Source organism: Colletotrichum paranaense (assembly GCF_030867605.1).
Source record: "Colletotrichum paranaense strain IMI 384185 chromosome Unknown Scaffold_6.1, whole genome shotgun sequence".
Lineage (NCBI taxonomy): Eukaryota > Fungi > Ascomycota > Sordariomycetes > Glomerellales > Glomerellaceae > Colletotrichum > Colletotrichum paranaense.
Window position 1 is genome coordinate 2,173,015 of NW_026848964.1, and position 25,003 is coordinate 2,198,017.

General features: G+C 54.8%; 9 protein-coding genes across 9 annotated transcripts; 5 read left to right on the forward strand and 4 right to left on the reverse strand.

Moving 5' to 3' along the window:
• Positions 1–17: 17 nt before the first annotated feature.
• Positions 18–1,029, reverse strand: CPAR01_08380 (twin-arginine translocation pathway signal; the record flags this gene model as incomplete). Its single annotated transcript, XM_060492648.1, has 2 exons — positions 18–807; positions 872–1,029. 2 exons carry the CDS (start codon positions 1,027–1,029, stop codon positions 18–20), a joined length of 948 nt encoding a protein of 315 aa, XP_060349018.1.
• Positions 1,030–1,481: 452 nt separating this feature from the next.
• CPAR01_08381 (uncharacterized protein) lies at positions 1,482–1,883 on the forward strand (the record flags this gene model as incomplete). The annotated part of the gene is made up of 1 exon (XM_060492649.1): positions 1,482–1,883. One exon carries the CDS (start codon positions 1,482–1,484, stop codon positions 1,881–1,883), a length of 402 nt encoding a protein of 133 aa, XP_060349019.1.
• Positions 1,884–6,040: 4,157 nt separating this feature from the next.
• Positions 6,041–10,352, reverse strand: CPAR01_08382 (RNB domain-containing protein; the record flags this gene model as incomplete). Its single annotated transcript, XM_060492650.1, has 4 exons — positions 6,041–6,080; positions 6,134–7,482; positions 7,530–10,060; positions 10,205–10,352. 4 exons carry the CDS (start codon positions 10,350–10,352, stop codon positions 6,041–6,043), a joined length of 4,068 nt encoding a protein of 1,355 aa, XP_060349020.1.
• Positions 10,353–11,227: 875 nt separating this feature from the next.
• Positions 11,228–12,199, forward strand: CPAR01_08383 (uncharacterized protein; the record flags this gene model as incomplete). Its single annotated transcript, XM_060492651.1, has 3 exons — positions 11,228–11,283; positions 11,819–11,900; positions 11,963–12,199. Coding segments are annotated over 3 exons (375 nt in total), but the record flags the coding sequence as incomplete, so codon positions are not given.
• Positions 12,200–13,965: 1,766 nt separating this feature from the next.
• CPAR01_08384 (GLE1-like protein) lies at positions 13,966–15,635 on the forward strand (the record flags this gene model as incomplete). The annotated part of the gene is made up of 2 exons (XM_060492652.1): positions 13,966–14,805; positions 14,856–15,635. The coding sequence occupies 2 exons, from the start codon at positions 13,966–13,968 to the stop codon at positions 15,633–15,635; spliced, it is 1,620 nt and encodes a 539-aa protein (XP_060349022.1).
• Positions 15,636–16,183: 548 nt separating this feature from the next.
• CPAR01_08385 (syntaxin 6) lies at positions 16,184–17,057 on the reverse strand (the record flags this gene model as incomplete). Its single annotated transcript, XM_060492653.1, has 2 exons — positions 16,184–16,907; positions 17,011–17,057. The coding sequence occupies 2 exons, from the start codon at positions 17,055–17,057 to the stop codon at positions 16,184–16,186; spliced, it is 771 nt and encodes a 256-aa protein (XP_060349023.1).
• Positions 17,058–17,732: 675 nt separating this feature from the next.
• Positions 17,733–19,553, forward strand: CPAR01_08386 (uncharacterized protein; the record flags this gene model as incomplete). The annotated part of the gene is made up of 1 exon (XM_060492654.1): positions 17,733–19,553. The coding sequence occupies one exon, from the start codon at positions 17,733–17,735 to the stop codon at positions 19,551–19,553; it is 1,821 nt and encodes a 606-aa protein (XP_060349024.1).
• A 1,022-nt stretch (positions 19,554–20,575) lies between these two features.
• CPAR01_08387 (uncharacterized protein) lies at positions 20,576–20,933 on the reverse strand (the record flags this gene model as incomplete). The annotated part of the gene is made up of 2 exons (XM_060492655.1): positions 20,576–20,706; positions 20,762–20,933. 2 exons carry the CDS (start codon positions 20,931–20,933, stop codon positions 20,576–20,578), a joined length of 303 nt encoding a protein of 100 aa, XP_060349025.1.
• A 2,955-nt stretch (positions 20,934–23,888) lies between these two features.
• CPAR01_08388 (uncharacterized protein) lies at positions 23,889–24,101 on the forward strand (the record flags this gene model as incomplete). The annotated part of the gene is made up of 1 exon (XM_060492656.1): positions 23,889–24,101. The coding sequence occupies one exon, from the start codon at positions 23,889–23,891 to the stop codon at positions 24,099–24,101; it is 213 nt and encodes a 70-aa protein (XP_060349026.1).
• Between the last annotated feature and the right edge of the window lie 902 nt (positions 24,102–25,003).

Consider the following 25,003-nt stretch of genomic DNA (forward strand, 5'->3'; position numbering starts at 1 on the left):
GTACTGTCGAAACGCGCTTACGAGATGGTAAGCACCATGGGACCGGCCACAATGATGTCATCGGTGAGCGTGCCAGCCATCGGGGCGTTGTTGGTGAGGGAGAGGTAGACGACTCCGCTGAGACCCTGGGGAACGACACAGCCAGTCTGGGGGTTGAAGGGGGTGAAGGCAGTTCCACCGGGCTGAATGCCACCAGTGGTGAACGCGCAAGCCTTGGCCTGGGGTGCGGCATCGGACTGGAGCATAATCGGGGCACCGACGGCGACGGCCTTGGGGTCGGCGGGGGCGGTCATTGCCAACTTGGGGAAGGGCTGCAGAGCCAGGTTGGAGCCCTGGGGGCAGGAGACGATGAAGGGTGCGGCCAGAGAGAAGACGGCGCGGACACCAAGAGGGGCGTCGAAGGCCTGGGGAATGGCGATCTGCTTAGAGGCGGCACGGATGAAGGTCTGATGGCGAGCCTCGATGGTGAGGATGGAGCCAGCAGCGCCGAGGATGGCCTTGTCCTTGACGAGAGGAGCAGCGCCGAGGTAGGCAGAAACACCGACGTTCTCGAGTACACCGGCAGTTGCGACCATGCCAGCAGCGTTCGTGAAACCGAAGTTGTACTGGCAAGGCTGGACGGGCTGAGTGCCGGCCTGGGCAATAGCGGATTGCAGGAAAGACACGTGAGACAGCTCAGTAGCACCGACTTGTTGCAGGTCGTTGACTTGCTCGTTGGACAGACCAAGAGCCTGGAAGTCTTGTGCGGGGAACTTTTGGAAGCCTTGCTGGTAGAAGGTACCCTCGAGCCATTCCAAAGTAAGAGCGCTGTGAAGTCCATATTAGTTCCAATGCCCAACATATGTTGTCCTGTTTCGAGTCCCAAACTCACAATTGCAGGATATCAATATCCGTCAATCCAGCAGCCCCAGCTCCAGCCTGTTGCCTCTTGGCGAGATCGTAGATCTTCATCTGGTCGGCGTTCAACTTGGGGCCGAGGGGGGCGGCGGTGGCCACTGCGGCCAGGCAGGCGACGAGAACAGACTTCATTGTGGAAGGCATGGTTGATTAAGATATGTTGTGTGGTTTCAGCTTTGCTCGCCCTAGACTTTCTTTTCCTTTTCGATCGGCTGTTCTCTCGGGACAGAAATTCGGATATAATATTGTTGTCGATCGGTGCCACCTGGGACGGTCGATGAAGCGAAAGATTAGAAAGAGGTATTAAGAATGTCGTCCGAGGGAGTGACAGGGTCGTAGTAGGTCTCGAAGGGAAAGGAAAGTGTAAGCAAAACCGGTGGACCAGGAAAGCAGACCAGCGCTTTTGGAAGTTTGAAGAAATTGACACACAGTGAACGGGATGAAGAGAAAAGAAGAGAAGGGGCGGGAATAGAGCAATGAAGGTGGGAAACAAGCGAGCAATAAAGAAGGTTCACTTTAGCCTCAGTAAGGTAGGTATCTTGCCGCTCTCCCATGGCGTAAGGTATCTCGCCGCCCACCCACGCATGGCCTTTCTCATGTTCTGCTACTCGGGAGGGGTCGGATCGACTTGGGTCCTTGCTGGGGATTGTCTGCGGCTAGCTTTCTTTCCGTCGTCGGTTCACACGGGAGCCCACAATGCGGGTAACAAGATTACGCTCGACCACAAAGCTTCAGACCCGACAGGGGTACATGGGTACAGTAAGCAGGAGTTTACATCTTATCCGTACTGGGGGAGGAGCCCAGTCCAGGGCAAGCCGCAAGCCGCAACAACTACAGCGCTTGCCTGGAAGAGCGTGTGTGTGCGCGCACGCGGTGCGTATCATGGAAGACGGGAAGGGGGATCTAGCGGGCAAGCCAAGTCAAGAGGTGGATGGTACCCCTTGCCAATGGCGTCAAGGGGGGTGCATGGTGGAAGAAGATGGTGAAAAGTTCAGATGACAGCGAGGCTTGCCTCGTCCTTCGGAAAGCCCCAGGTACCTTACGAAGTAGGGAACGTCTGTGAGTGGGAAGGAGAATGTGAGTGTGAGTACTCCGTGAACGAGACAGAGACGAGACCACGCAGCGTGGGCACTGGTGGGCAGGTGCAGCAGTAAGGGCTACGGAGTACGGAGTACTCTCTGCATGTTTCGTTTCGCTGCGGTCCAAACAAGCTCGACGAATCGGCAGAGACTCGAGGGCCCAAAGCACCAATCAGACAACATGAATCATTAAAAAACAGGGGCCAAATAGGAATGGGCAAGGGACTTGATCAACTCCTTAGATTAGGATGAAGCCCGTTTCCAGATGTTGCAGCGACCCCCTGCCGAGCTTGTTTTTGCGCTTCTTTTTTACCCGATGACTTTGTTGTGTAATGCAAGGGTCCTGCGGGCGGTGACCCCACCGGGAGTCCTGGGGGGAGAGAGAAATAGAGGTTCCTGAGTGCCCCCGAGGAGGTCAAGAGGTAAACGTAACTGAAGGCCCCCTCGCTCGCCACTGTTTTGGCATTGCAGCCGAGCCAACTTTGTTGCATCGTGACCCCCAGCCAAGACTAGACGTTGACCCGGGTCACGGACGGGCCGTCGACCGAAACCAATGTGATACGTCTCTCACGTCAGAAACCCCGGTCCGTGAACGCCCGGACCACTCTGTCACTGGCTCCTGCTGCGATTATTGATTGGTCGCCGCCCGGGTGGAGTCTCTCCCGGCAGAACCTCGCTGGGCTTAGCGTGGATACGTACTCGGCCATCTGCAGGAACGTTCTCTCGGTAACGTCTCTTTCCATTGCCTCAATCCTCGCTTTCTGAGCCGCCTTTCTTCAACTTCCCACGCCGGTCTCTTGTTTCCGTCCATCCCACACCGCCGAGGCCAGACAATCACGCACCACTAATCCATTCATCCATCCATCCATCCGACAACTCGCGTTCCTGGGCAAGGCTGCAGGCATGTATTCAACTCACCCGGGCGTCGTATACTGCCGCTATCCTGCGACACGGAGACGATGCTCATTTCCACTGCGATCGACGCCTTTCTGACATTGCCAACTGGGTGATGAAAGATTAAGGACTTCAGATCCTCCTTTGGTCTCTCGCCAAGGGTGCCACGCTCCGTTGGTCTAGGGCCATGATCTGCAAGCCCCGGCTGCCAGAGGTTATCTGTCTTGCATCGTCAATCACAATTCGTGATCTTGACAGCCAGAGCACTGGCCTCGACCGGCCTCCTAGGCGTCCTCTATGGGAGAGCTAGGTAGGCCGTTGGGCTGACTCGAGGGTGTCTAGCTTGCTAATCTGACTAGGCCATGCAAGGAGTTGAGAAACGAATGACCACCAACATGTACTCGTGATCTGGCTTTCTTGGAAACGACCGCAAAGCAACCCCAGATCTAGCCTTTCACCTAGCCTAACGCCATCAAGCTCCTCGCAGCCCACTAGTAAACGGCCATCCCACTCTCGAGGCCTGCTACACGAGGGCGGCTCTGCAACCAAAGCACTGACCTTGTCACTTCATGGACAGCCTGTTTTCCGGCCTGGTCCTAATTCCAAACCGCCTCAATAGACTAGCCACTTAAGCTTATCGGCAATGGAACACCTCGAGCTGCCTGCGGGCTGCCTCGGCAGGGACTTAGAGATTCAGTGTTCCTCGAATGTGTTAACAACATTAGGCTCGGAAATCTTATTCGGCAGCGTCCAATAGCTGGGCCAAAATATGCTCTCTAGCCACATCGAACTTCTATCAGGCCATGGCATCCAAGTCTCGACCTCCGTTCAATCTTCTTCTTTTCTTTCAGTCCATCCCAACGACTCGACACCGGATGGTCGCTAACTACATAGCCAGACCCGTTCTTCCACGGCTCGTTTCGGCAAGCCAAGACCTTGCAGGGCTTGCAAACCGTTTCAAAAGCCTTTGGAGGCTCCAAACCGTTCTTTTCGTCCCAACTCGCCATTTGTGAGCAAAGAGAAGGGAACCCATCCCATTTCTCTATTGCCCGGGGAGCCTGTCTGGGTCAACTCGACCAGGCTTTCATTCCGTCTACCCGTGACCCGAGTTGTATGGGAGCCACGACCGCCACGCTCATCATCTCTTTCTTCAAGTCCTTCTCATCACCCATCCCCACCAGCCAGAGAAAAGAAACCTCCGAAAAGCCCGTCCCTTTCGCAAGCACACCCCTGTTATCAACCTTTCGAAACTCGAAGATTGGCCCCGGTTTGCCTTGCTTGAACCAGTACGACATCATGATTCCAGCATCGTTTGCTAGCGTACACTATATGCGCGCGCCTGACACAAACGCAACCCCTTCGTCCTCGCCTGTCTACCTCTCTACACTGCGTGTCGGGCGCAAGCTCATTTTGTGGATTATCCCACTCGCCGACTCGTCTTCGGACAGCTGAGCATCCCGTTCAAGCCTTCGGAAATAACTTTTTCTTCTTTGCCCCGCAGCCGTTTGGGCCACGGCATGCTCGGAGAGAAATAGCGAAGCAACTCTCCTCAGGTTTCCGGCTTCTCGGTAGGTAGCGCGCTGCGCCTCCAATGCCAATATGTCAAAGGTCTGTGAGCAATGCCTGAAGAAGCAATGTCGGGAGCCCGGAAATGTCAAGCAGCGGTCGACAACGGCTCCGGTCTCTCGATCCTACGCGAGCCGGGCTTGGCGAATTCGCATCTTTTCTTATCCAACGGCTTGTCAAAAAAAGATCTCCCACTCTATCTATGTGAAGACGACGATCAAGCCGGGCCATGCTGCTTCAATCCGACGAAAAATTTAGTCTTCCGTCCCTCTCCTCCCCCCCATCGCGCCCCTGGCGATCGCCGCGCAGATCTCACAGGACATCAGGTAATCTGAACTTTGGACTCGTTGCAGATCCCCCGTCGTGGAACTCGGAGAGGGGGTCAGGAATACAACCATAACCAGGAGTTTAACACGTAAAGGGCCAGGGGTTCCCTCGTCATCGGGGTTATAATGCTTCCATTTCACCCTTTGCTCCCACAAACTTGCGCCGTACGGTCGAATTAGAAACCTTGCCCAAGTTTTCCCTACTCATGCAACCTCGTACGAATCCTTTTTCATTGTCACAAAAGGTCAGGTCCCTGTGAAGACGGGAAGTTTCTCCGTGCCAAGAAGTCCACGATTGTGATGGGACTTGTTGTGCCGCCCTCTGACAGCCCGTTTTTGGCGACGGATGCAGCGCAACTGCAGCGTCGCGCTGCGGAATCTCGTCGAGAGATTCGATACACCTGCGAATAGCATCGTATTCGCGTTTGCGCTAGTGCTGTAAATCGTACCTATGAGGAAATAAATATGAATATGCAGCTAAGTAATTGCTCCAGCTTTGGACATGGAGATGGTGAAATACCCACTGTCCGAATGGCGGCCTCCTCAACTCCAGAGGGTCGCATTGGATTTTTCCCTATTTCCGAGCCCATTCAGCGCCTCATGATCCCGTGTCTCCGGTCCACCACCAAAGCCCATCCCACGTCTTCCTTTGTGCAAGGTGTTGTCGTCCCCACACACCCCCAATCACCGGCATAAGTCATCACGTCAATTTTCCAAACCGGCTCTCTTGTCAACCACCGCAGCTGAAACTCTACCGAAGTTCCTCCCCCTGGAACCCACGCACCACAGGAGTCCAACCCGCTGACTCTGCAACGCGGCGCAAGGGTAGCCCTGCTCGCTCCGCGTGGAAGACGTATAATCTCGCAGTCTGCAGATGCCATGCCTCTCCACATGCCTGGCTGACCACTCGCAGCTTTCGAAAGTATCTGGGCGATCCTTCAGTTTTGAGGACACTGGTTGCGCGTTATAGTGTGTGCAATTGGTGGTACCATTTTGACTAACTCATGGGCGCTATCTCTACTATTTCATCCACCGCCCTCCTCTCGACTTCAGACTTCAGGCCTATCGTGCTATATGACTCATCCAGGGACGAAGATATGCTGGCTATTACTCCCTTCCCAATCGCAATGTATCATCCCTCTTCTCACCCAAACTTTTTCTACATCACTCATGATGCATCTTAGTCGATGACAAGGCACAATGTGCCCGCCAATCTCTTGGAAACGATCATCACACCGTGTCACCACACGGGACAGGTAATGTCAAGACAACTCCTTTTTACAGAGCATAGGGGTTCAAAGACCGAATGGTCAAGCAGCTACTTCGAATTAGCACACATCTCCAGACTTTGATAGATAGTTGTAAACTTACGGTGGGCTCTTGGACAGATCCGTCTTGAGAATCACAGGAACCCTGCTCATCTCCGTGACGTCCTGAATGTACTCTCCTCCCTCCTCACGCAGCTTGAAAAGCTTGAGGTACTTCTCCTTGTTCGACAGGCGGGCCTCGGGGGCCTCAGGTGCGGGAACCTTGGAGTCGGACCTGGTGCGTTGCAAGGGCTTGGCATCGGATCGGGTCGGGGAGCCGGGGACGCTCTGTGTGGGTCTCTCGGCCAACGAAGCTCCAGCCATGGCCTCAGTAACGTCCGACGCATTGTCGTCATCGTCGTCGAAAAGGGCATCGACGTCGTCAGTAGAGATGGTGCCCGTCTCGGTCTGCTTGCGTGCAGCCTCCTCCCTCTCCTTCTTGGCACGCTCTGCAGCTTCCGCTTGGCGAGCAGCAGCAGCAGCGTTGGCGTTTCTTACAGACGCAGCAGCCTTGGGGCGCTCGTCCTCCGGTACGTAGGCGGAGCTGGGCACGCCCTTCTCCCAGTAGAGCTCAAGGACTCTCTTCTCCTTTCTGAACTCGGCCTTCTTGAGGGGCAACTGGTCGCAGTGCACCCGCTTCTCAAAGCCCCACTCGGGAATGAGAACGTCAAAGGCCGACTCGTACACGCAGAGGACGATACCCTCCGTGATGAGATCGCCGTTGACCTGCTGGCGCTTCTTGTCCATCTCACGGCAGGACTCAATGTGAATGCTCTGCTCCTGGGCATTCTGTGCGGAGTCCTTCTTGGTGTTGCAAGACTCAATGGTCTTGACAAGGCTCTCCAATTCCTCCGTGTACTCAATCTTACCCTCGGAGAGAATAGACTCGAGCTGACGGTGGACGATGATGTCGGCGTAGCGCCGCGTGGGGCTAGTGAAATGAGTGTAAAGAGGCAAGTTGAGGGCATAGTGAGGCCACAACTGCTTAGCAGTCTTGCCGGCAATGAAGTACTTGGCACGTTGCATAGACTTGAGGACAAGCGTCTCCATTCCCTTGCGGATATCGGCGTCGTCAACCTTGAAAAGGCTGTTGTGCATGCTTCCGCTGCCAGAAGTCTCAACCTCGTAGCCAAGGGCGTTCATGCGATCGGCGAAGGTCTGAAGGCGACGAGCATTGGGGGGGCCCTGTCGGCGCAGAAGAGCCTTCTCAGGCAGAGCCTGGGCGAGACGCTGGGCAACGTAAGTGTTGGCCTTGTGCATGAGCTCCTCGACAAGCTCAGTGGCAGGGGTAGAATCGAAGATGTTGTGCTTGATGGGAATGTTCTCATCATCGAGTTGCTGCAGAAGCCTGAGGGGCGCGATAGGCTCACCGCCAGCACCAAGACGGGCCTCGGTGAACTTTTGAGCGACAGCCTAGATAATGTCAGTGCAGCTCAGATGCAAGTTTCAGTGGAACTTACGTTAAGGATCTGGACATCCTTCAGTTGAAGAGACTCGTGCTTCCAATCGGCCTGACCGTTCAGAGCCGAGTCGATCTCCTCAATAGTGATCTTGGCAGTGCTCTTGATGATACTCTTGCCGATCCAAGTGTCTCCCTCGGCAACAGAGCCGTTGTGAGGGTTAACACGGAAGAGAACACTGACAGCCAGACGCTCTTCACCAGGAGCCAAAGAGCATACCTCTCCACCAATCTTGGGAGGAAGGAGTGCGCATGTGCGGTTGACCAAGTGAACGGCGGTGCCGCGCTTCTTGGCTTCTCGGTCGACAAGCGAGTTGGGCTTGACGAAGTGAGTAACATCAGGAATGTGAATACCAATGTCAATCTTGCCATCAGGCTGAGTCTTGATGTGGATGGCATTGGCAAGCTCGGGAGAACCGTTGAGGTCGAGCGTAACAACCCTCTCATCACGGAAGTCCCGGCGAGCAGCCAAGGCAGCCTCCTCTTCCTTAGCGAGAGACCAGTCCTGAAGGCCGACACTGCGCAGCACAGCCTCGGAGAACTCATCGGAAGAAAAGTTGTTGTCGCGCAGCAGAGCGTCGGTCTCCACCTTAAGGTCGCCCATGCGGCCCAACTGCTCGACAAGGGTTCCGAAAGGATGCAGAGAGGTGATCGGCCAACGCTTAATGCAGGCAACAAAGATGCGATCAGCGTAGTCCTGGTGCTTCTCGACGAAATCGCGCGGCGCCTGCTCAGTCGGAATGGCAATGAGCGGCACGCGCTTGTCGGTTGGCTTGAACCAAACAATTTTGGGCTTCTCCTGCGAACGGTTGTCGTGGTGGCGGTTGTTGCCTCCATCTCTGGCGGCTCTCTCCGCTTCCTGCTTCTCCTTCGTAGCCTGGCTGCTGGGACGGAGCAGACCGAGGTTGCCCGAGAACATTTGACCAGCTACACGTTCAACGACAGCCACAATGTGACCTGCGTACAGGGGCTTGGCCTCATCGTTGATCTCCTCCTCCTCGACGAGAAGCAGGCTTTGACCCTCAACCTCGACATCGTCGTTCTTTTTCTGAGTGGGGCGCTGGCGCAGACTGCCGCGACGACGAATGCCGCCCTCCTGCTGCGTGTTGTCATCGTTGTTACCGGATGACTGGTTCTGGCCGTTGGTGGATCCAGAACGGGTGTCGGTGATGTCCTTGCGCTTCTTCTTCTCTTCCTTCTCACGCTTCTGGGACCAAACTTCATCAACATCCAGAAGCTCAACGGCAACCAAGTCACCCTCAAGGGCACGGTTGCGATCCTTGCTACCGCAAATAAAGATATCAGCATCAAGCAGGCCGTCCTGAGTGGAAACGTAGGCGTCGCTGCGGTTCTTCTTGTTCACGCGAAGAATACCAGACACGAGCTGCCCATCGCCGAGAAGAGCCGGGAGGGTGGCTTGGGGGAGGTAAGGAGTGAAAAGAGTCTTCCTCTGCTGTTGCTGCTGCTGGTTTCCACCAAGCTGGCCACCATGCTGGCCGCCCTGAAGGCCAACGAATTGCTGACCGCCCATCTGGGCAGCCTGAAGGGCCTGAAGTTGCTGGATCTGCATGGGGTTCAGTTGCTGGCCCGGGTACATGCCCATGGGGAGCATGTTGCCGGGCATCTGCATAAGCTGAGGCTGACCGGGGTATTGGAATGCGCCGATGTTGGAGATGGACTGGTTTACAGAACCACGAGTGCGGTGGCCCGGCTGGAAGCCGCCCTGCTCCTGGCCCTGGTTAGCACCCTGGTTGCGCCAGTTTCCGTCAAAGTTGCGAGAGCCGGTTCTGGCGTGACCACCGCCGCCAGTCTGGCTGCCGCGACGACCAAAGTCGTTCTGGCTAGCATCACCAGAGAAGCCACCGCGCCCAGCGGCGCCGCCGCGACCGTTCACAGCCATACTCTGGCTGCGACCATGGCCACCGCGCCCACGGCCGGCACTAGTGCCCTGAGCAATCGGAGCCTCGGGTTGAGTCGGAGCGGGGGCGGGGGCGGAGGCACCACCCTCGGCGCTGGCCTCAGTGGAGGGGGACATTGGGAAGGAGAAGCCGGATGTCGTGCGCTTCTGCTGTGCGATTTCTGCCGCCTTCTTCGCGTCGGCAAGCGCCAAAGAGTGACGTCGCTGGTGTCCACCGCCGCCGGCACCACCACCACGACCGCCACGGCCACCGGAGTTTTCCCTGCCGGGACCGGCGCCGGAGGCATCATTGAAGTTCGTGCCGGATGCACCAGAGGAGGGGGCGGGAGGAGGACCCATTCCCATGTTGGGGAGTGCCGACTGATTACGGCGATGTGACATTGGCTGGGTCGGAGGACCGCCCATGGAGACATTCTGCTGCGGAATCTGCTGGGGGAACTGGAAGGCGCCCTGGGGAGCCATGCCGGGCTGCAGGGGATTGAAAGCACCGCCTGGACCGAGCTGTTGGGTGGGGGGCATCATTCCCATGTTCATGTATTGTTGCTGCGTAGCTTGGATCTGTTGCTGCTGTTGCTGCAAAAGCTCAATCTGCTGCTGAATAGCTAGCTGTTCCACTGCAAAGCAAGACTCATTGTCAGCATCGATGTTCAATTTGGTATGATGAAACGGATGACGCGGGGTCGGGGGCATCGCGCAGGAGCCGCAAGATCATGTGTGAAGGTGGGAGAAATGATGGAAGAAGATGCGAATCAACGTACTACCCGGGTTGGCAAACATGCTCATCAACGGAGTCAGCTCGGAAGGGCTTCTCCTGTGCGCAATGTGAAGCCGTCGGCCGGTTGGGCCTGGGACGCCGCCGGTTGGCTGCTGCGGCGGCTGCTGCTGTTGTTGCTGCTGCTGCTCCATGATGGGCAGTCACGCAGATGAAAGATTGGCTTCTTGTTTTTTTGTATCTTGTAATGCACGTCAAGTGCGTCGTTGGTATAAAGGACGGATGGGGGTAGGATTGATAGCGTCGGGTACCGAGTGGTCGGCGTAGGCGTCGATGAAGCTTTATGGGATGATGTGGCACGTAAGGTATTGACGTATGTAGTTGGCGGACTAAAGACAGTGGAGAACTGGGATGGATGTGGTTTTGGGCTCTTGGTTGGTCTTTTGGATTTGTGGACGTGGTTGCTTCTGGTTCAAGGAAGGTAGTTCTTGTTTGTCTGATCGATCGATGAGGGATTGAAAATGGAATGGATTGGGGAGTGATTGGGAGGAGAGGATTGGATGTCTGGCGAGACGGAGCGAGGTGGAAGGGAAAGGAGCTCGCAAGGAGTGTGCGAAGTGATGGTTGAGGTGGGAAAAAAAGGATGAGGCAGACAAGACGTGAAGAAGAAGATGAGGCAGGATGGGAATGTCCTCTCTGGGAGAGACTGACGGGGGGTTTGTTGCGAAAGGCGAGTCGGGTCGGGGGGGTGTGGAGTGGGGAGGGGGGGGAGCAGACCTGAGGAGAGAGAGCGAGCGAGGAGGAGGAGCAAGGACAGCAGTAGCACCCGCCCCGGTGGAGGAGGGACAGGCAGTTGCAGCAAGAGCCGGCCCGCCTGGTGGGAAGACTCAAGACACCGGGCCAGTCCCGTAGCTAAGGTAAGTATAAAAGTACCTACCTACCTTACCTCACCATACGAATGCCTTCCCACCATTGGGTACGAAGCACACCTCCCAGGAGCACAACTGGCACTGGAAGCTGAGCCGCTGGTAGACGACAAGGTACATGGTGCGCTAGTGATTTACCAGAAGGCAATAGCACACACGGCGGCCCTGTAGGGAGACAGACAGGTCGTACCCAGGCGAGGTAGGTAGTCCAAGTATCTTACCTTACGTAGGCAGGCGGGAGACGCGGCGATTATGATGATGACGATGGTGGTGCAGGCTGCTGCTTGGTTTGATCTTGTCTGCAGCAGAAGCTTGTGTACTCGTGCTGGACTCTACATGTGTTTCTGCTAAAACATCCCTTCCTTCACAACTGGATCCGAAATGCATCATTCGCACCTCGAGCTCTTTTCGCAATCCTTTTCGCAATCCCATCCAAGGGTCTCGTATGTAGCTATCCCAACCAGCCCAGCTTGGAAATGCCTCCAAAAGTCGAGGTAACGACAAAATCCAGGCCAGGTATCCGTAGGTACCTTACCCCAAGCTAGAGGTACATGGCTGACGGCTTGTCCCCAAACATGGCACTCTAGGGGCGGATAGGTAAGCAAGGAAGTACCTGTCCTCCGTGCCCCCGAACGAGCCTGACTTGGGGTCGAGTGCTTTGTACCTTGTGGCGGATACTCTGTACGAGAGTACATACCCACCCAAGGAAACAAGACTCAGTCAGACGTCTCCAGTCAGTCAGGTCTCGACGCGGGTGGGGAGAGTCCACGCCGCACCTACGCTGCACGCCAGGCCCAGAGACAGAGCCAGAACCAGGTCAGGGCTTCCGGGTTCGAGGACAGGTAACAGGTTAGCCGCTCGGATACTTTGCTGATCAGTACCTTGCCGTAGTGCACCACCCTGACTTTAACCTGTCGCCCATCTCACCCGCACCACAGTCGTCGTCCCAGACACCTTACGTAGGTGGGCAAGGAGCGAGCCGAGGGGGGTTGACTCTCAGTCTCTACTGCGTAGTCTCGAGTCTCTCGAGGGCTGGGCTGGAACTGGGACTGGAACGCCCGCCAAGTTCCGTCTCCTGCGGCCCTTTAGTCTCGCACACTGGCACTGACTACTGACACAGTCAACAGTATGACTACCTACATGACCTTCCCTTGTGTACGCATAAAGCTGCTAGCAGCACAAACGAAATACTTAGGGCTAGCAAGTCAGGAACCTTGGCTTCGTACCTCGGGGCAACAGGATGGTCAGCGGCCGGCGAGCGGCGGCTACTTACTAGGTACATTGGCGTCTACGGGGGTGCTGCGCGGTGGGCAAGCCAAATGCAGGGCTCAAGTCAAGGGGGGAACAGGAATACGCCAGTGTTTCCGGATGGATACCGCATCGTTGGACACCACATCAACAGAACCCCTACGCCGTACCGTACCGTACGGATACCTGAGCGAGGCTTGCAGGCTGCAGCAAGCTCTCCTGTCGTTGCGTTGCGTTGCGTTGCGTTGCTCTGGTCGGTTCCCCAGCCATGAGGACCAGGAAGCTCCGGGCAATGGCAGCATGGCAGCATCCCTCAGTCATCATTCATCAGAGCTGTGATTGACATACCTAGGTATTCCCCCCAGTGCAACGGTGGAGTTTACTACGTACCTCCCTGACAAGATTTCTCCTCAATGGCATCACACACTCTATCTGAGCAGGTATCGGTACGAATACTAGGTTGAAGATTCTCTTCCCCGTCATGCCCAGCTCTCGGACGCTCCGTCCAGTCTACGGTCGTGTTGGCTATTGCCGATTTTCATTTGTCAGGCCAGCAAAACCGAGAGGGAAAGTCAAGGCGAGACGGGCCAGATCCAGACTTGAGCCGACTCCCCAGTTGGAAATTGGGGCCGGGTCCGACTCCAATTGCAGAATCTCAACGACATGACAGGAATATTCACTTTTGTTCATTGACCTAGGCACTCCGTAAAGTATGAATGCACTTTTGGTACGGATAACGGTGCAGAGACCGAGGAAGTTCGTACTCAATTCTTGACCGCCCGGCAATAAATGTGACTGCCCGAGTTCGAGCTAATGCCCCACTTTGCGGTCCGACCAAACAGCGGCGACGCTGTGCTCCTTTCTGCCAAGATTCAGAGCTATCATTCGTCCATCTAGCTCCTACTGGACCCACCTGGGTCGCTACCACGGCGACGTCTCTTCTTCGTTTTTACTGAGGTCTGGTCGATTGCTGCTTCTTTGGCTGCTCTGCTGACTGCTCTGCTCCATCACTTTGGTCTGCTCGTCTGCTCACCCACCCCATGGAGCAAAAAGGGTAGAGCTGCAAGCAGCAACACAGGTTCAGGGCGACAGCGCAACAAGGGTCATCGCCTTTTCCCACAGCTCAGCAACAGGCCCCCCCCCCCCCAATTCACCTCAAAGAGCCCCAGGCCGCCGCGAACGGTAGCATTATCCCACATCAAAGCGCGCCTGATACATCGTATTATTTTTTGTTGCTCCACACCAACGCCGCGCCCAACCTGAACTCGACAGTACCTACGCCTTCTACGGCATACCTACCGTCAACCAATACCTTGTCCGCTTGACGACACCACTTGACCCAAACGGCCCCGAAGACGTCAAGAAGCACAGCCTCGTCTGGACTCTCTCAGAAATCGCCCGAGCCTTGCCTTGCCTTCCCCATCCAACCGCCCACCCGCGGACGTCACTCTTTCTGATCGGCCGTTTGTTGGTGTGTTGGGTCCTTGGGTTTTGTTGATTTTGTTTCTCTCGGTTGTCGGTGCAATTTTGCATCCCGCGCCTGACCCCACCGCCCGATGCCGTAGGGCCTGGTCTCAATTCCCACCTACGACCACACCATCGAGGCCATTGGTAGCCAACTGTGCGACCAACCATGGCGCACTCTTCTCCTTCGCGGAGGAGCCAGCACGATAGCAACATCAAGTCAAGCCCCGAACGAGGCTTCACAGCAGATTTTCTCTCCGAGAATCGTAATTCAGAGCTGAGCCATCGCGATGCCCTCGCCGCTGCCCAGCTCGAGCACGAGCGTGTTCGCCTCGCCGCTTTGAGGGTCTATGAGGTCCACCAATTGCAGGAGGAAAAGCAAAGGTTGGAAGCTGAGCAACGGAGGATAGCACAGCTACAAAAAGAGGAAGAAAATCGCCTCAAGGCAGAAGCAGCAGTGCGCGCCGAGCAAGAGAGGCTGAGAGAGCTCAAGGCCAAGCAGATTCCTCAACTCCCTCCCGAACCCGTACCTGAACCGCCCAAGCCGGAGCCGAAGAAGTCGCAAGAATCTCAGGTCAATGGCACAACGGCGGCCAAAGCCGAGCCCGCTGCTGTGCCGCCGGCCGCACCAAAGCCAGCCCCCTTGACAACCGCTACGACATCAGCTCTCCCAGCCGTGAAGGCACCTACTGCAGCGCCTTCACCAGCACCCGCACAGGTCGTTGCTACGCCGTCAACCCAATCCAATGGTTTCCTCACGAAGCCCGCAGCAGCGCCTCCAGCCCCGAAGCCCGCTGTTCAGCCTGCCGCGCCTGCACCAGTGCCAGCTCAACCGACTGTTGACAGGTACACCCAGATACACCAAGCTCTCAAGAAGCTGCGAAAGGACGTCGAAGCCCTGTCAAAACAGCCTGGGAATCCATTGAAGGGCAAGTTGGGAGAAATGCGGAGACAAATCAGGAAGTCTATTGGGCAGCTGACTGCTGGCAAAGGAGCAAACGCGCAACCCGTAAGTCTGGTCTTGTTGGTGTCACAAGACAAATGCTAACGATGTCTTAGCTTGCCACGATCAATGCCGCACTGCGCGAATCTCTCGGCGGCCAGGTCCCGTCACCTCTAATCGACGCAAGCACATACGTGCAGCAAAACAGGGAGCCAGCCGAAGGCGCTGTTAACAACGGACCGCAGCTACCGGCCCTGTTCATATACCTCCTCAACATCCTCTCCAAGGCGATCATCCAGCAATTCTCCAACGAAGGCGGCGCGAACCCAAAGTCGGCCGAGCCGGTCGGCATCGTAACGGCGCAAATCTTCTCCAACAAGGACTACCACTGGCGCGGCGGCTCCATGATCGACATCCTCATCGCCAAATTCCGCGTGGCCTGCCCCGTCCTTTTCGGCTCTAGAGGCAGCGACAAGACGGAGGGCGGCCGCAGAGCCATTGGCTGGAAGAAGGAAAACGGCAACTGGGTGCCCGAGCAGGCGCACAACGACAGGATGACGGGTCTTGGCGCCGGCTTCGCGGCCATTGCGCTCCGGGACTTCAGCAAGGCGTCCAAGACGAACCCTTACCCGCCGACAAACTACTGGAAGGCCATGGCGCAGATTGTCAACTCGCCGCCGCAGCTCGTCTCCAACACGCAGTACGTGGTGCTCAAGTCCATGATTGACGGTCACGAACAGCGCTTCATCAACTTTTACGGCAACGCTGCCGTCGCGGCCCTCAGGATGGCGTTGGTGGAGTTTCCTAAGAGAGCCCCTCCGGGGGCCACGGCCGCGCAGGCGTTGCAGGTCCTAGGCGACGTTTTGAGACGAGACTCTGGGTTAGATGTGGCATAGATGGTGGGGGGAGGAAACAAAAGCCAAGGTAGACGAATTACCTTTTGTACACATACATGAGAGGCATGGGTTGCCAATATTGGGGAAGTGCTTTCAAGGGGGTACACATACTATGGCGTTTCTGGACATCCTGGCATGGGGGTGGCTTATACACCTAAGAGAACCAAAACAGCAAGACTTCACAATGACTTGCGATGAGCACGGGGTCTGGGCTTTGGTTTGGCTCATCCATTGAAGCAAGTTGGGGCGGTCTGCTAGGGGAGGATACAAAAACACGTACTCTAGACATTGCGTATCGTGAGTTGGATGACTGAGATCTATCATAGCCCCCAGATGAAAGGCTCTCAAAGTAGTAAAAGACAAAAAACTTCATTGACAATTGTTCCAAACACGCTCCATAAACTCCCAAACCCTCAATTTAAAGAGAAACGGCATTTCGCCATCACTCTTCCCTTTTTTGTCGTCTTCTAATGATTCCCAAATCCCTCCAGCCATCCATCATTACTTCGGTCTCGCCGGGCAGCAAGCCAATGACACTCTCCCCTTTTTTACAAAATCAACAACAAAATAAGCAACAAGATCAGCACAAAAATGAGCACGGCGATGCAGCAGCTACTCAGCCGGTCCTCGTTGTGCCGCATCACGTACTGTAGCTTCGCCACGCCCGTCTGCAGCCGCCCGCCCACGCGGTCCGCGACGCCGTCCACGACCTCGAGCATCTCCCTCTGCTCCTCGAGCTCGCGGCCCATGTCGTCCGCCTGCCGCCGCAGGTTGCCCACGGTGCGGAACACGCCGTCCAGGTGGCCGTCCTGCTCGCGCATCATCTCGAGCTGCTGCTGCTGCTCGAACTCGGCTGCGTAGTCGTCGTCGTCGTCGTGGTCTCCGTGGTGGCCGTCGCCTATGGCGAAGGAGCTCGGATCGGGGAGGTCCGAGTTTGCTGCTGAGGATTTGCCCTTGCCTCCTGCTGTTGCTGCGCCGAGCTTTTTGGCGAGCTCCTCGCGCATGTCTTCTACTTCGCCGCCGACATCTTGGACTAGCCTCTTGCGCCGCGTGATTTCTGGGCCGGAGAGGCCAAAGGCTGTTGGGTCAGATTCGACGGCCTTGACGGACTCGACGAGGTCGGCAAGGTCTTCGGCTAGGGAGGCGAGGGCGGATTCGAGGTCGGCGCGGGCGGAGGCGAGTTCGGGGGAGGTTGGGGAGGTTGAGAGGGAGCGGATGCGTAGGTAGGATGTGAATAGGGGTCTGGTTGAGTCCAGTTGGGCGAGGACGTCTCTGTTTTGTGCGTTCTTAGTCAGTATTTTTGGTTCAGAGGTGATAGTTAGAGGAAGGATGCATAGTGGTATGTGGTTGGATGCGAAAGGGATGCGATGCGTACTGTTGAACTTGGAGGAAGGGATCCTCTTCGTTGGCGGAGGACATCATCCTGGCGAAGGGTTGGAAAGGCGCATCCGCGGACGCATTGGCTTGCGGTTAGGATCTCTTCACAAAGGATGTGGTTTCTAACCAAAGGTTGCAGCTTGGTCCTAGGGTATTGAAGGAGGGAATGCCTATCGTCGAGGCGGAATTGGCGATCTGTAGTCAATCTAGGTACCCTGTTAGGTAAACGCGGCCTGGGATGACGTTTGCGCGTCTGGCGGCCGGCCGGGTCGGGTGGGTGCGAGCTACCTTTACGGACACGGCTACCTCCCGTCCCCGTCTTCCATAGGTGTCCACTTTTGCAGGTCACTGGTGGTCGCAGCTTCGGGGAAGTGTAAGGGTACTTCCGGAGATTCTTCGGCACGTTTGAGCATTCCTCACCGAGACAATGCACGTCACCGAAGACCCCTGCTCGACCTCTCGGTGTGCCCCTCATTCACCGAGAAAAATTCCCCTCCATTGACCAAATTAATGTAAGTGGGATTTTCACAACCGCCATTTACAACTCCACATAGTCACTCACTCCCATACGAAGCTCTCACCATCTTTCACTGAGCCACTCACTGAATCTTACTCATGCTCTTTGATATATCGAATGTTCATAAATCACTCAACCCAGGGAAGAGTCACCTGCGCACACAAGAAACACATTATTAAAAGCGCCTCAAACTGAGAAAAAAGATGATACCAGAAAAGCCCCTCCCCTGCTCAGACGAGTTCCCCTCGCCAGAAGCCTACGTTGAGGAGCTCCTCGAATTTGCCACAACCACAGACATCTTCCAAATCCTCTGCGGTGGCGTCCACGTCCTCGACTTCTTCACGAACGAAAGGGGCCTCTTCTCCCAGATCCTTCCTCAGGAATGGCAACCATTCCTTCTCTCCTACGGCACCGACGCCCTCCTGGACCTCCTCATGCGAGATGACCTCGATAACTTGCCATTAGACGCCATGACAGTCGCCCCGCCAGAGAGTTTCCTGAACTACATTCGCAGCATCCGCAAGCTCTCTCTTCGCAGGACATTCTCCCCCACCACGTCTGAGAGTAAACCCCCGCCAAAGCTCTCCCGCTCCGTCGCCGTCGGCATGAAGCCCAAGAAAGTCCACGAGGTGGCCCATTTTGCGCGCTACGTCGACTCTCTTGCCGGCTCAATCGCCTCACGCTGGGGAAAGGAGACGACGCATTTCGTGGATTTCGGTAGCGGCCAAAACTACCTCGGCCGTACCCTCGCGCTGCCCCCTTACAACCGCCACGTCGTCGCCGTCGAGGGCCGCGAGCACAACATTGACGGCGCAAAGGGGCTCGACGTGCTCTCAGGCCTGGCGAGCAAGGAGGTCGTCATGCGCAACAAGAAGCTGTGGCTGCAGATGCAGGCTGACAGGCTCGGTACTGACGTTGTCAAGAAGGCACCCGCGAAAGCCTCGCCCGACGCCGCAGCGGCAGCAGAGGACTTTGATTTCAGGCCCATCAAGGAGCTTGAGCCGCGATACAACCGCGCGCTGGGGAAGGGCTCCGTATCGTACGTGGTCGGCAGGCTCGAGAGCGGCGACCTGACCGAAGTCATTGGACGCATCGAAAAGGAGGTACTCCCGGAGGAATCATCCCAAGACCTCAAAATGATGGCCGTCTCGATCCACTCGTGCGGAAACCTCTCTCACTACGGCATCCGCTCGCTTGTCATGAACCCGGCCATTCACTCTGTCGCCATCGTGGGCTGCTGCTACAACCTGCTCACGGAAAAGCTCGGCCCGCCGACCTACAAGCTGGCCGGGTACGCCCGCCCCAGCCTGCAGGCCCTCAACGGCCGCGTCGTGCGCGAATCGGCGAGGCGGGACCCGGAGGGTTTCCCCCTGAGTGAGACGCTTTCCGGGTACAAGGGACACGGGGTGCGGATGAACATCACGGCGAGGATGATGGCGTGTCAGGCGCCGCAGAACTGGACGCAGCCCGAGAGCGACGACTTCTTCACGCGTCATTTGTTCCGCGCGGTGCTGCAAAAGATTTTTCTCGACCGCGGTGTCATTTCAAAGGTCTACCACCGCGATGCTGCCGCCGAAACCGGCACGGAAGGCAAAGAAACCTCAAACCAGACGGAAGAGGAGAGGGAATCCCCCTTTAACACCTCCACGAACCCCGTCATCATCGGCTCCCTCCGAAAAGCGTGCTACAAGTCCCTCAAGGACTACGTCCGCGGCGCCGTAGCCAAGCTGACGACGAACCGCGAGTACAGCCAGTACAGCGACGTGATCCGCGACAAGATGGCGAATATGACGGACGAGGAGATTGAGGTGTACGAAAGGGAGTACGCCTCCCGCAAGAAGGAAGTCGCGGCCGTGTGGAGTCTCATGGCCTTCAGCGCCACTGTCGTCGAGTCCCTCATCGTCACGGACCGCTGGCTGTTTTTGAAGGAGCACGACGACCTCGTCCGGGACTGCTGGGTCGAGACGGTGTTTGAATATGCGGAGAGCCCGAGGAATATGGTGGTAGTGGGTATCAAGAAATAAGCAGGAGAAACCGAGGGGATGATGCTCGTTTTATCTATCTGGAATTTGGTCTGCCGTGTGCCGGGTTTGGCTATAATGCCCTCCGTGACCGGTTTTCATGGAGACATACATTCTCGGCGGGGATTGCTTTGAGCAAGAGCATCAAAGACTGCTGGAAAGTGGCCGACCAGGACCGAAGGAGTCGCCCGGGGTCAACTGCATGTGGCAACGTCACCCACCAATGGCCGCGTACTACCGTCTCGGCAGGAGCTTGGTATGCCCACGGGGAAAGAGCAAGAAGACATAGTCCTCTTCTCCATCCCCAGGTCTGTACCACACAGTCAGCACCACAACGACATCGAGCACGTTGTTCAGCGGCTTTCGGAGATATATCCGTTGGACTTCGGTACACGGCCGACGCCGACAAGGATATATACAATAGAAGGCTCATGCCGCGTCCGTATAGTCAGTCACTGCGGCAAGCGGACAATTCGCGGGCGTCGCTTTGTCCCCCGAGAGAGTCGACGTCATGCATCTCTTCCGTCAGTTGTGTGGTAATGACAAGTCAACTGACGGGCACAAGCCCTCTCACACTCGTAGGCAAAAGAAAAACAAGCGGAGCCAACAATCCCAGCCATTCTGTTCGTAAGGCATTATTCATGCAGAAATTCCTCACGACAAGTCATCTAGACAGACCTAAGAAACCCTGGATGGGCCAGAGATACATAGCTGTTACCATATGTGATGGTTGAGGAATGTTGACTATCATAGCGTGCCGCAAGTCTTTCCCTTGGACATTGATAATTCTTCGACCTATGCTTGAGAGTGATGCGAGATGCATTGGCTTTTATACGTTATTCTACGTCGTCGCTCACGCAACATATTTCCCTACAGACACCGGGGTCTTATCGCAGGCTTCGTTCGCGCAGCTACCATTTGCGCAAGGACAGTAACGGATGCATATGTCTAAGCTAACGTTCCTCCTCGTAATTTAACTAACGAGCTCATCCTCCAGCCCTGGCTCCGACCCAACTTCGTAGGATTCACACAATCGCAACTGCGAAGGTACCATTCTCCTGAGATGTTACATTTGCCGTTCTACCAGCCCCATTCACGCCAAGAGTGAAAGCGGCATGTGGGTTACCTCCTGGGTTTAACTTGATTTCGAAGGGAACTGGGAATTATGTCAGATGATCGATATCGCTCTGGTAGCACATTTCTGAGCTTACCCTGGGTAGCCGCAAGGTCAAAAGTTTTGAGCTTGGAATCATTGACGTCGACTTTGAACGTCTTGGTGCCAGTTGAAGCTCCGTCCGGGTAGCTAATGGTGTATTCTTGAGTAGATCCGGACGATCCAGACCCGGACCTATTGAGAACAGAAATGTTGTATGTGTTTGTCATGTTTGTAAGGCTTGTCGTAGGAGGATGATGCGTATTGCGAGGGCTGCGAAACTGTACTTTGAATGAGCCAAGGAATCTGGAAAAATGCAAACAACCGAGAGGGTTTAATATATATGTGTATCGCAAGAGGATATGAAAAAGTAAGAGTATGGCTTTCAGAGCTACCAAACCCTGCTACCGTGTGGGCAAAATGTCAATGGAGCATAACACCGAAACTTGTGAGCCCTCATCACAGTCCGTGGGTGGAAAAATTGATGCAGCCAGTCTCCGTTCTCGGAAAAGTTTACATCAGCCAGCCACTATTTTCAGCTTCTACATCAAACATTGAACAAGTCACGGCTCTTTAGCGTGGCTTCTTCTTGCGCCTGTCAACAATCTGTGATGATCGTCAAGCTACTGTCACGACTGACAGGTAATAAGTGACAACTGGATTGCGGCCGCATTCGTTCAGACGTTGTCATCGAACGCAACAGGCCAAACCAGTCAGCAGATGCGAGGCCGTCTGGATCATGTTCTGTGGCTGCCATGTGGTCTGATCTTGAAGCGTTCAGCTAGCCTCAGAAACTCAGAAAGACTTTTACTAGACTATAACTGGTCTATAAGCAGAGTGTAGTTGTAGACTCCTTTCCACAAGCTTTGTGAGGGGGTTGATGGGACATGGTCAGCGGTCACTATATGCAGCGACAGGCACATACAACAGAGAGATACTCCTGCTCACAAGACGCCCACGAAACGTTGGCAGACTAACAATGCTTCTTCGGATCCTGTCCAACGAGGTTGACTTTACTCCGTGTGCGACTTCCTCAGGCGGTATATTTAGCCACTCCTTGTTAAGACACCATTCAGTGTGGCTACCATCAGCCCGCCGGATGCATCTCTTGAGAAATGCGCTTGATCTCACTGCGGTACGTTATTTGAAGGTTGCCAAGTGACAGCAGGTCACGGCCATGCCCTAACTACTCAAGCAGCTCACGACGCTGGAATATGACACTAAGGTAACTTATGTATGGACGTTGAGGGATGAACGCCCATCGCCCTATGATATAGCGACTCGAGGTGTAGGTAGCATAGCTGAAGATAGAATAACGATAGCATATCGTAACATTGGAGTAGTTGGTAATAGTAACATCGATTCGATAATTACTGGCACCAAAATTACAATAATAGATCTCGTCAATCACTCTCTCGAGACTCAGGACACTGATATCTCACCTGCCAATATCCATAGACCCCTTCAACCTTGGGGTGCGGCGGATATGGGTTTGTCACTTTTAATCATTCAAGCGTGCTAAGATTGATGGAGGCCAGAGGACGAGGCGCACCTCGCTCAGCCCAAATCCGTCATTGGAACGGATGACGGTGGCAATTAGCGAGAATCTACATTACGCTTTAGGATTACATGTCAATTGACATGCATGTTGAGCACTGAATACGATCATGATTGGGCAAATTGCGGTGATCCCATTCAGCTGAAACTTGACTTTTCCACCGTTCGATCACGTCCGACTACCAGAAAGGTTAGTGCAGCACTACAAAAACTTCGGCACGGCTCGCAGTGCGGGGCAGTGAGAGACAAAGTTACACATGACTGTCGACCAGCTAGCCACGACCCGCGTTCTAGCTCGGATTTTTAGTAAAGATTACTGTCTTTGGAAAGACTGTCTTGGTTCGACTTGAAGGCTTTAGAATGTCTTTGACGAGACGACATTGGATCATTAACATATCCAGGACAAGAACTCGCCCACTATCATGGGTATAGCTTGGGCCGTACATACGTGTCCAGCTGGATATTCATCCGTTTTGGAGTTGGGTAGTGACCCCAGTCACTGGGGAGACCACAACAAGGGCTAAGGCTTTGCAGCTTCGTATACACTATCTCAATTACTATTAAAACTGGTTTTGAATAGAGATAGGCGGAAGATTGGAGTTCATTAAAGGACTCGAATCTCGGCATGCTATTCATCCTCAATCTATATCCATAATATTCCTTCTTTCCTACCTTAGAATGTGACATCAAATGTGATGTGATGTTTAGGATTGTTGTTTTTACTCAATGCGGAATTCCTGCATTAAATGCCCATGCGTTAACTTTTATCCTGCTCTGTCTCACTCAGCTACTAGGAGCCGTCAATACGACACACAAATCTAGTGTCCGGTAGGATATCCTTGGAGGCTTCACGCGTTCTGATGGTTCAGGTTCGCCTCAGAATGAGGTGCTATCACGATGTAATCTTAGTATTGTACAATCCTGAAGCAGAAGATACAATAGCGAGTCAGACATACATACACGGGTTTTTAGGCACTACGTCCGCAGTATGGAGGGTCTGCTCCGAGATATTTACTATGCGTTGTTTCCCAAAAGCTTCGAAGTGTCGTACGTACGGAACTGAACCGGCTCGCTGCCAGTGGCCTCATGAAAACTATAAGTGGTATGCCGAGCTGAAAGATCCTACTGTCACTGTTTTCAGACTGTCTAGCCTGCATCCATCCACCGGCTGACCCTACACCTGACACTCGACTTCTGTCTGGCCATATTTGTTCCCATCACATTGTGGCTAGCTGAGGGTGTTGCTGTATGCATCCTCAATTCAACTCTGTCTGATTGCGAGATGTGATTGTTAGGCATGTCTGCGCATCGTGTCCGAGGCTGAGTTTGCTCGTGTGCCTAGATGTAGGCTGAGCAAGGCTAGTATTCGATGCATGCATTCTAACTGCCCGTACGTGAGATGTTTGCGATCAAGGCTTTCAATCGATACTATACACCCACAGAAGGTCTACGATATCGACATACAGGCACACAAAGCTGTACTAGACAAAAAAGATGGATATTTGAAGGCTCTTTGGACGTCGCTCAATTCACAATTCGCATCCTCCATCTTCCATCAAGTTCATCTCCTGAGTTTCCAATCAACAATCTTCTATAAGAAACACCTACACTATCAATTAATTCTCATCATGGCCAACGTCGAGATCATCGTGAAGAACGAGAGCGACAAGGTCCGACAGTTTCTCATCTTCAACGAGAAGCCAGCGTACTCCGAGTCAGTCGGCAAGGCCTGGACCAACGTCTGGGGCCGCTCGCCCGGCACGGCAGCCGAGCACGGCACTGCTCACTTCTCTATCGAGGAGCACTACTATGCCGTGTGCGGCATGACCCCCGAGTCTTAACAGGAAACAGAAGCAGCTCTGAATTCAACCTTACTTGCACATTTCTCGCAATAGGGTGAAACGCCAGTGACAACAATGAGAAGGGACTCGGGAGTAGGGTAGGTGTGCCTCGGTGAACATTCGGTGATTTACAGCGTGGGCAGTCTCACCGGCGGGTTGGAACGACAGCACTGGTATGAGTGGACGACGATGGGACAGCCTAGTAGAACCGCGCCAAAGACCTCTCTGGTACTGCAGTACACGCGATATTGAACCATATTTCGAAATTTTCTTTCACATCCTTCGTTAGCCGCTGTTTGTCCCGCCGACGTTGAAGCTACCGAGTCTACATACTCCATAGTTGGCCAGAGCCTAGGTATAAGTCGGCAGACGCTATTCGAGGGACCGGGGGGTGTACAGTCATAGTCTGAGATAACGCCAAAACGTTTAGGCCCTTGGTGAGTCCCCTATCTGTGGATCTGGGAACGGGTACGATCTGCTCCGCAACACCAGAGATAAGTGAAAAAGCACGGACGAACGGGGGGATCCATCGGAGACTTGAGGAAGCACGATCAAAGGCTAAAAAAAGGGAAGAAGATGATTGGTGTAGCATTTCTCCAGAGACTTGGATCAGGAAGAAAACGACGAGCAGATGAATGAAAAAGACTCATTGGCCAAAGGTCAAGAGTCGAGACCTCGGCGAAGCTCCGGCCAGATGATGGATCGTGGCAAACCGGTGAGTATCACCTGTCTCCAGTCAAGTGGGCTCATTGAGGGTTTTTGCCTCGTCTTCCGTGTTCTTGTCAGCCTGAGAGTCTCAAGTGCTCTCGTGAGAACTGAGCATCCCACGCCGGCGATGCAGACAATGCCGAATGGGGCAATTGAGCGAGAGCAGAGGTATTCCGCTCAGTGACAAACCCTGT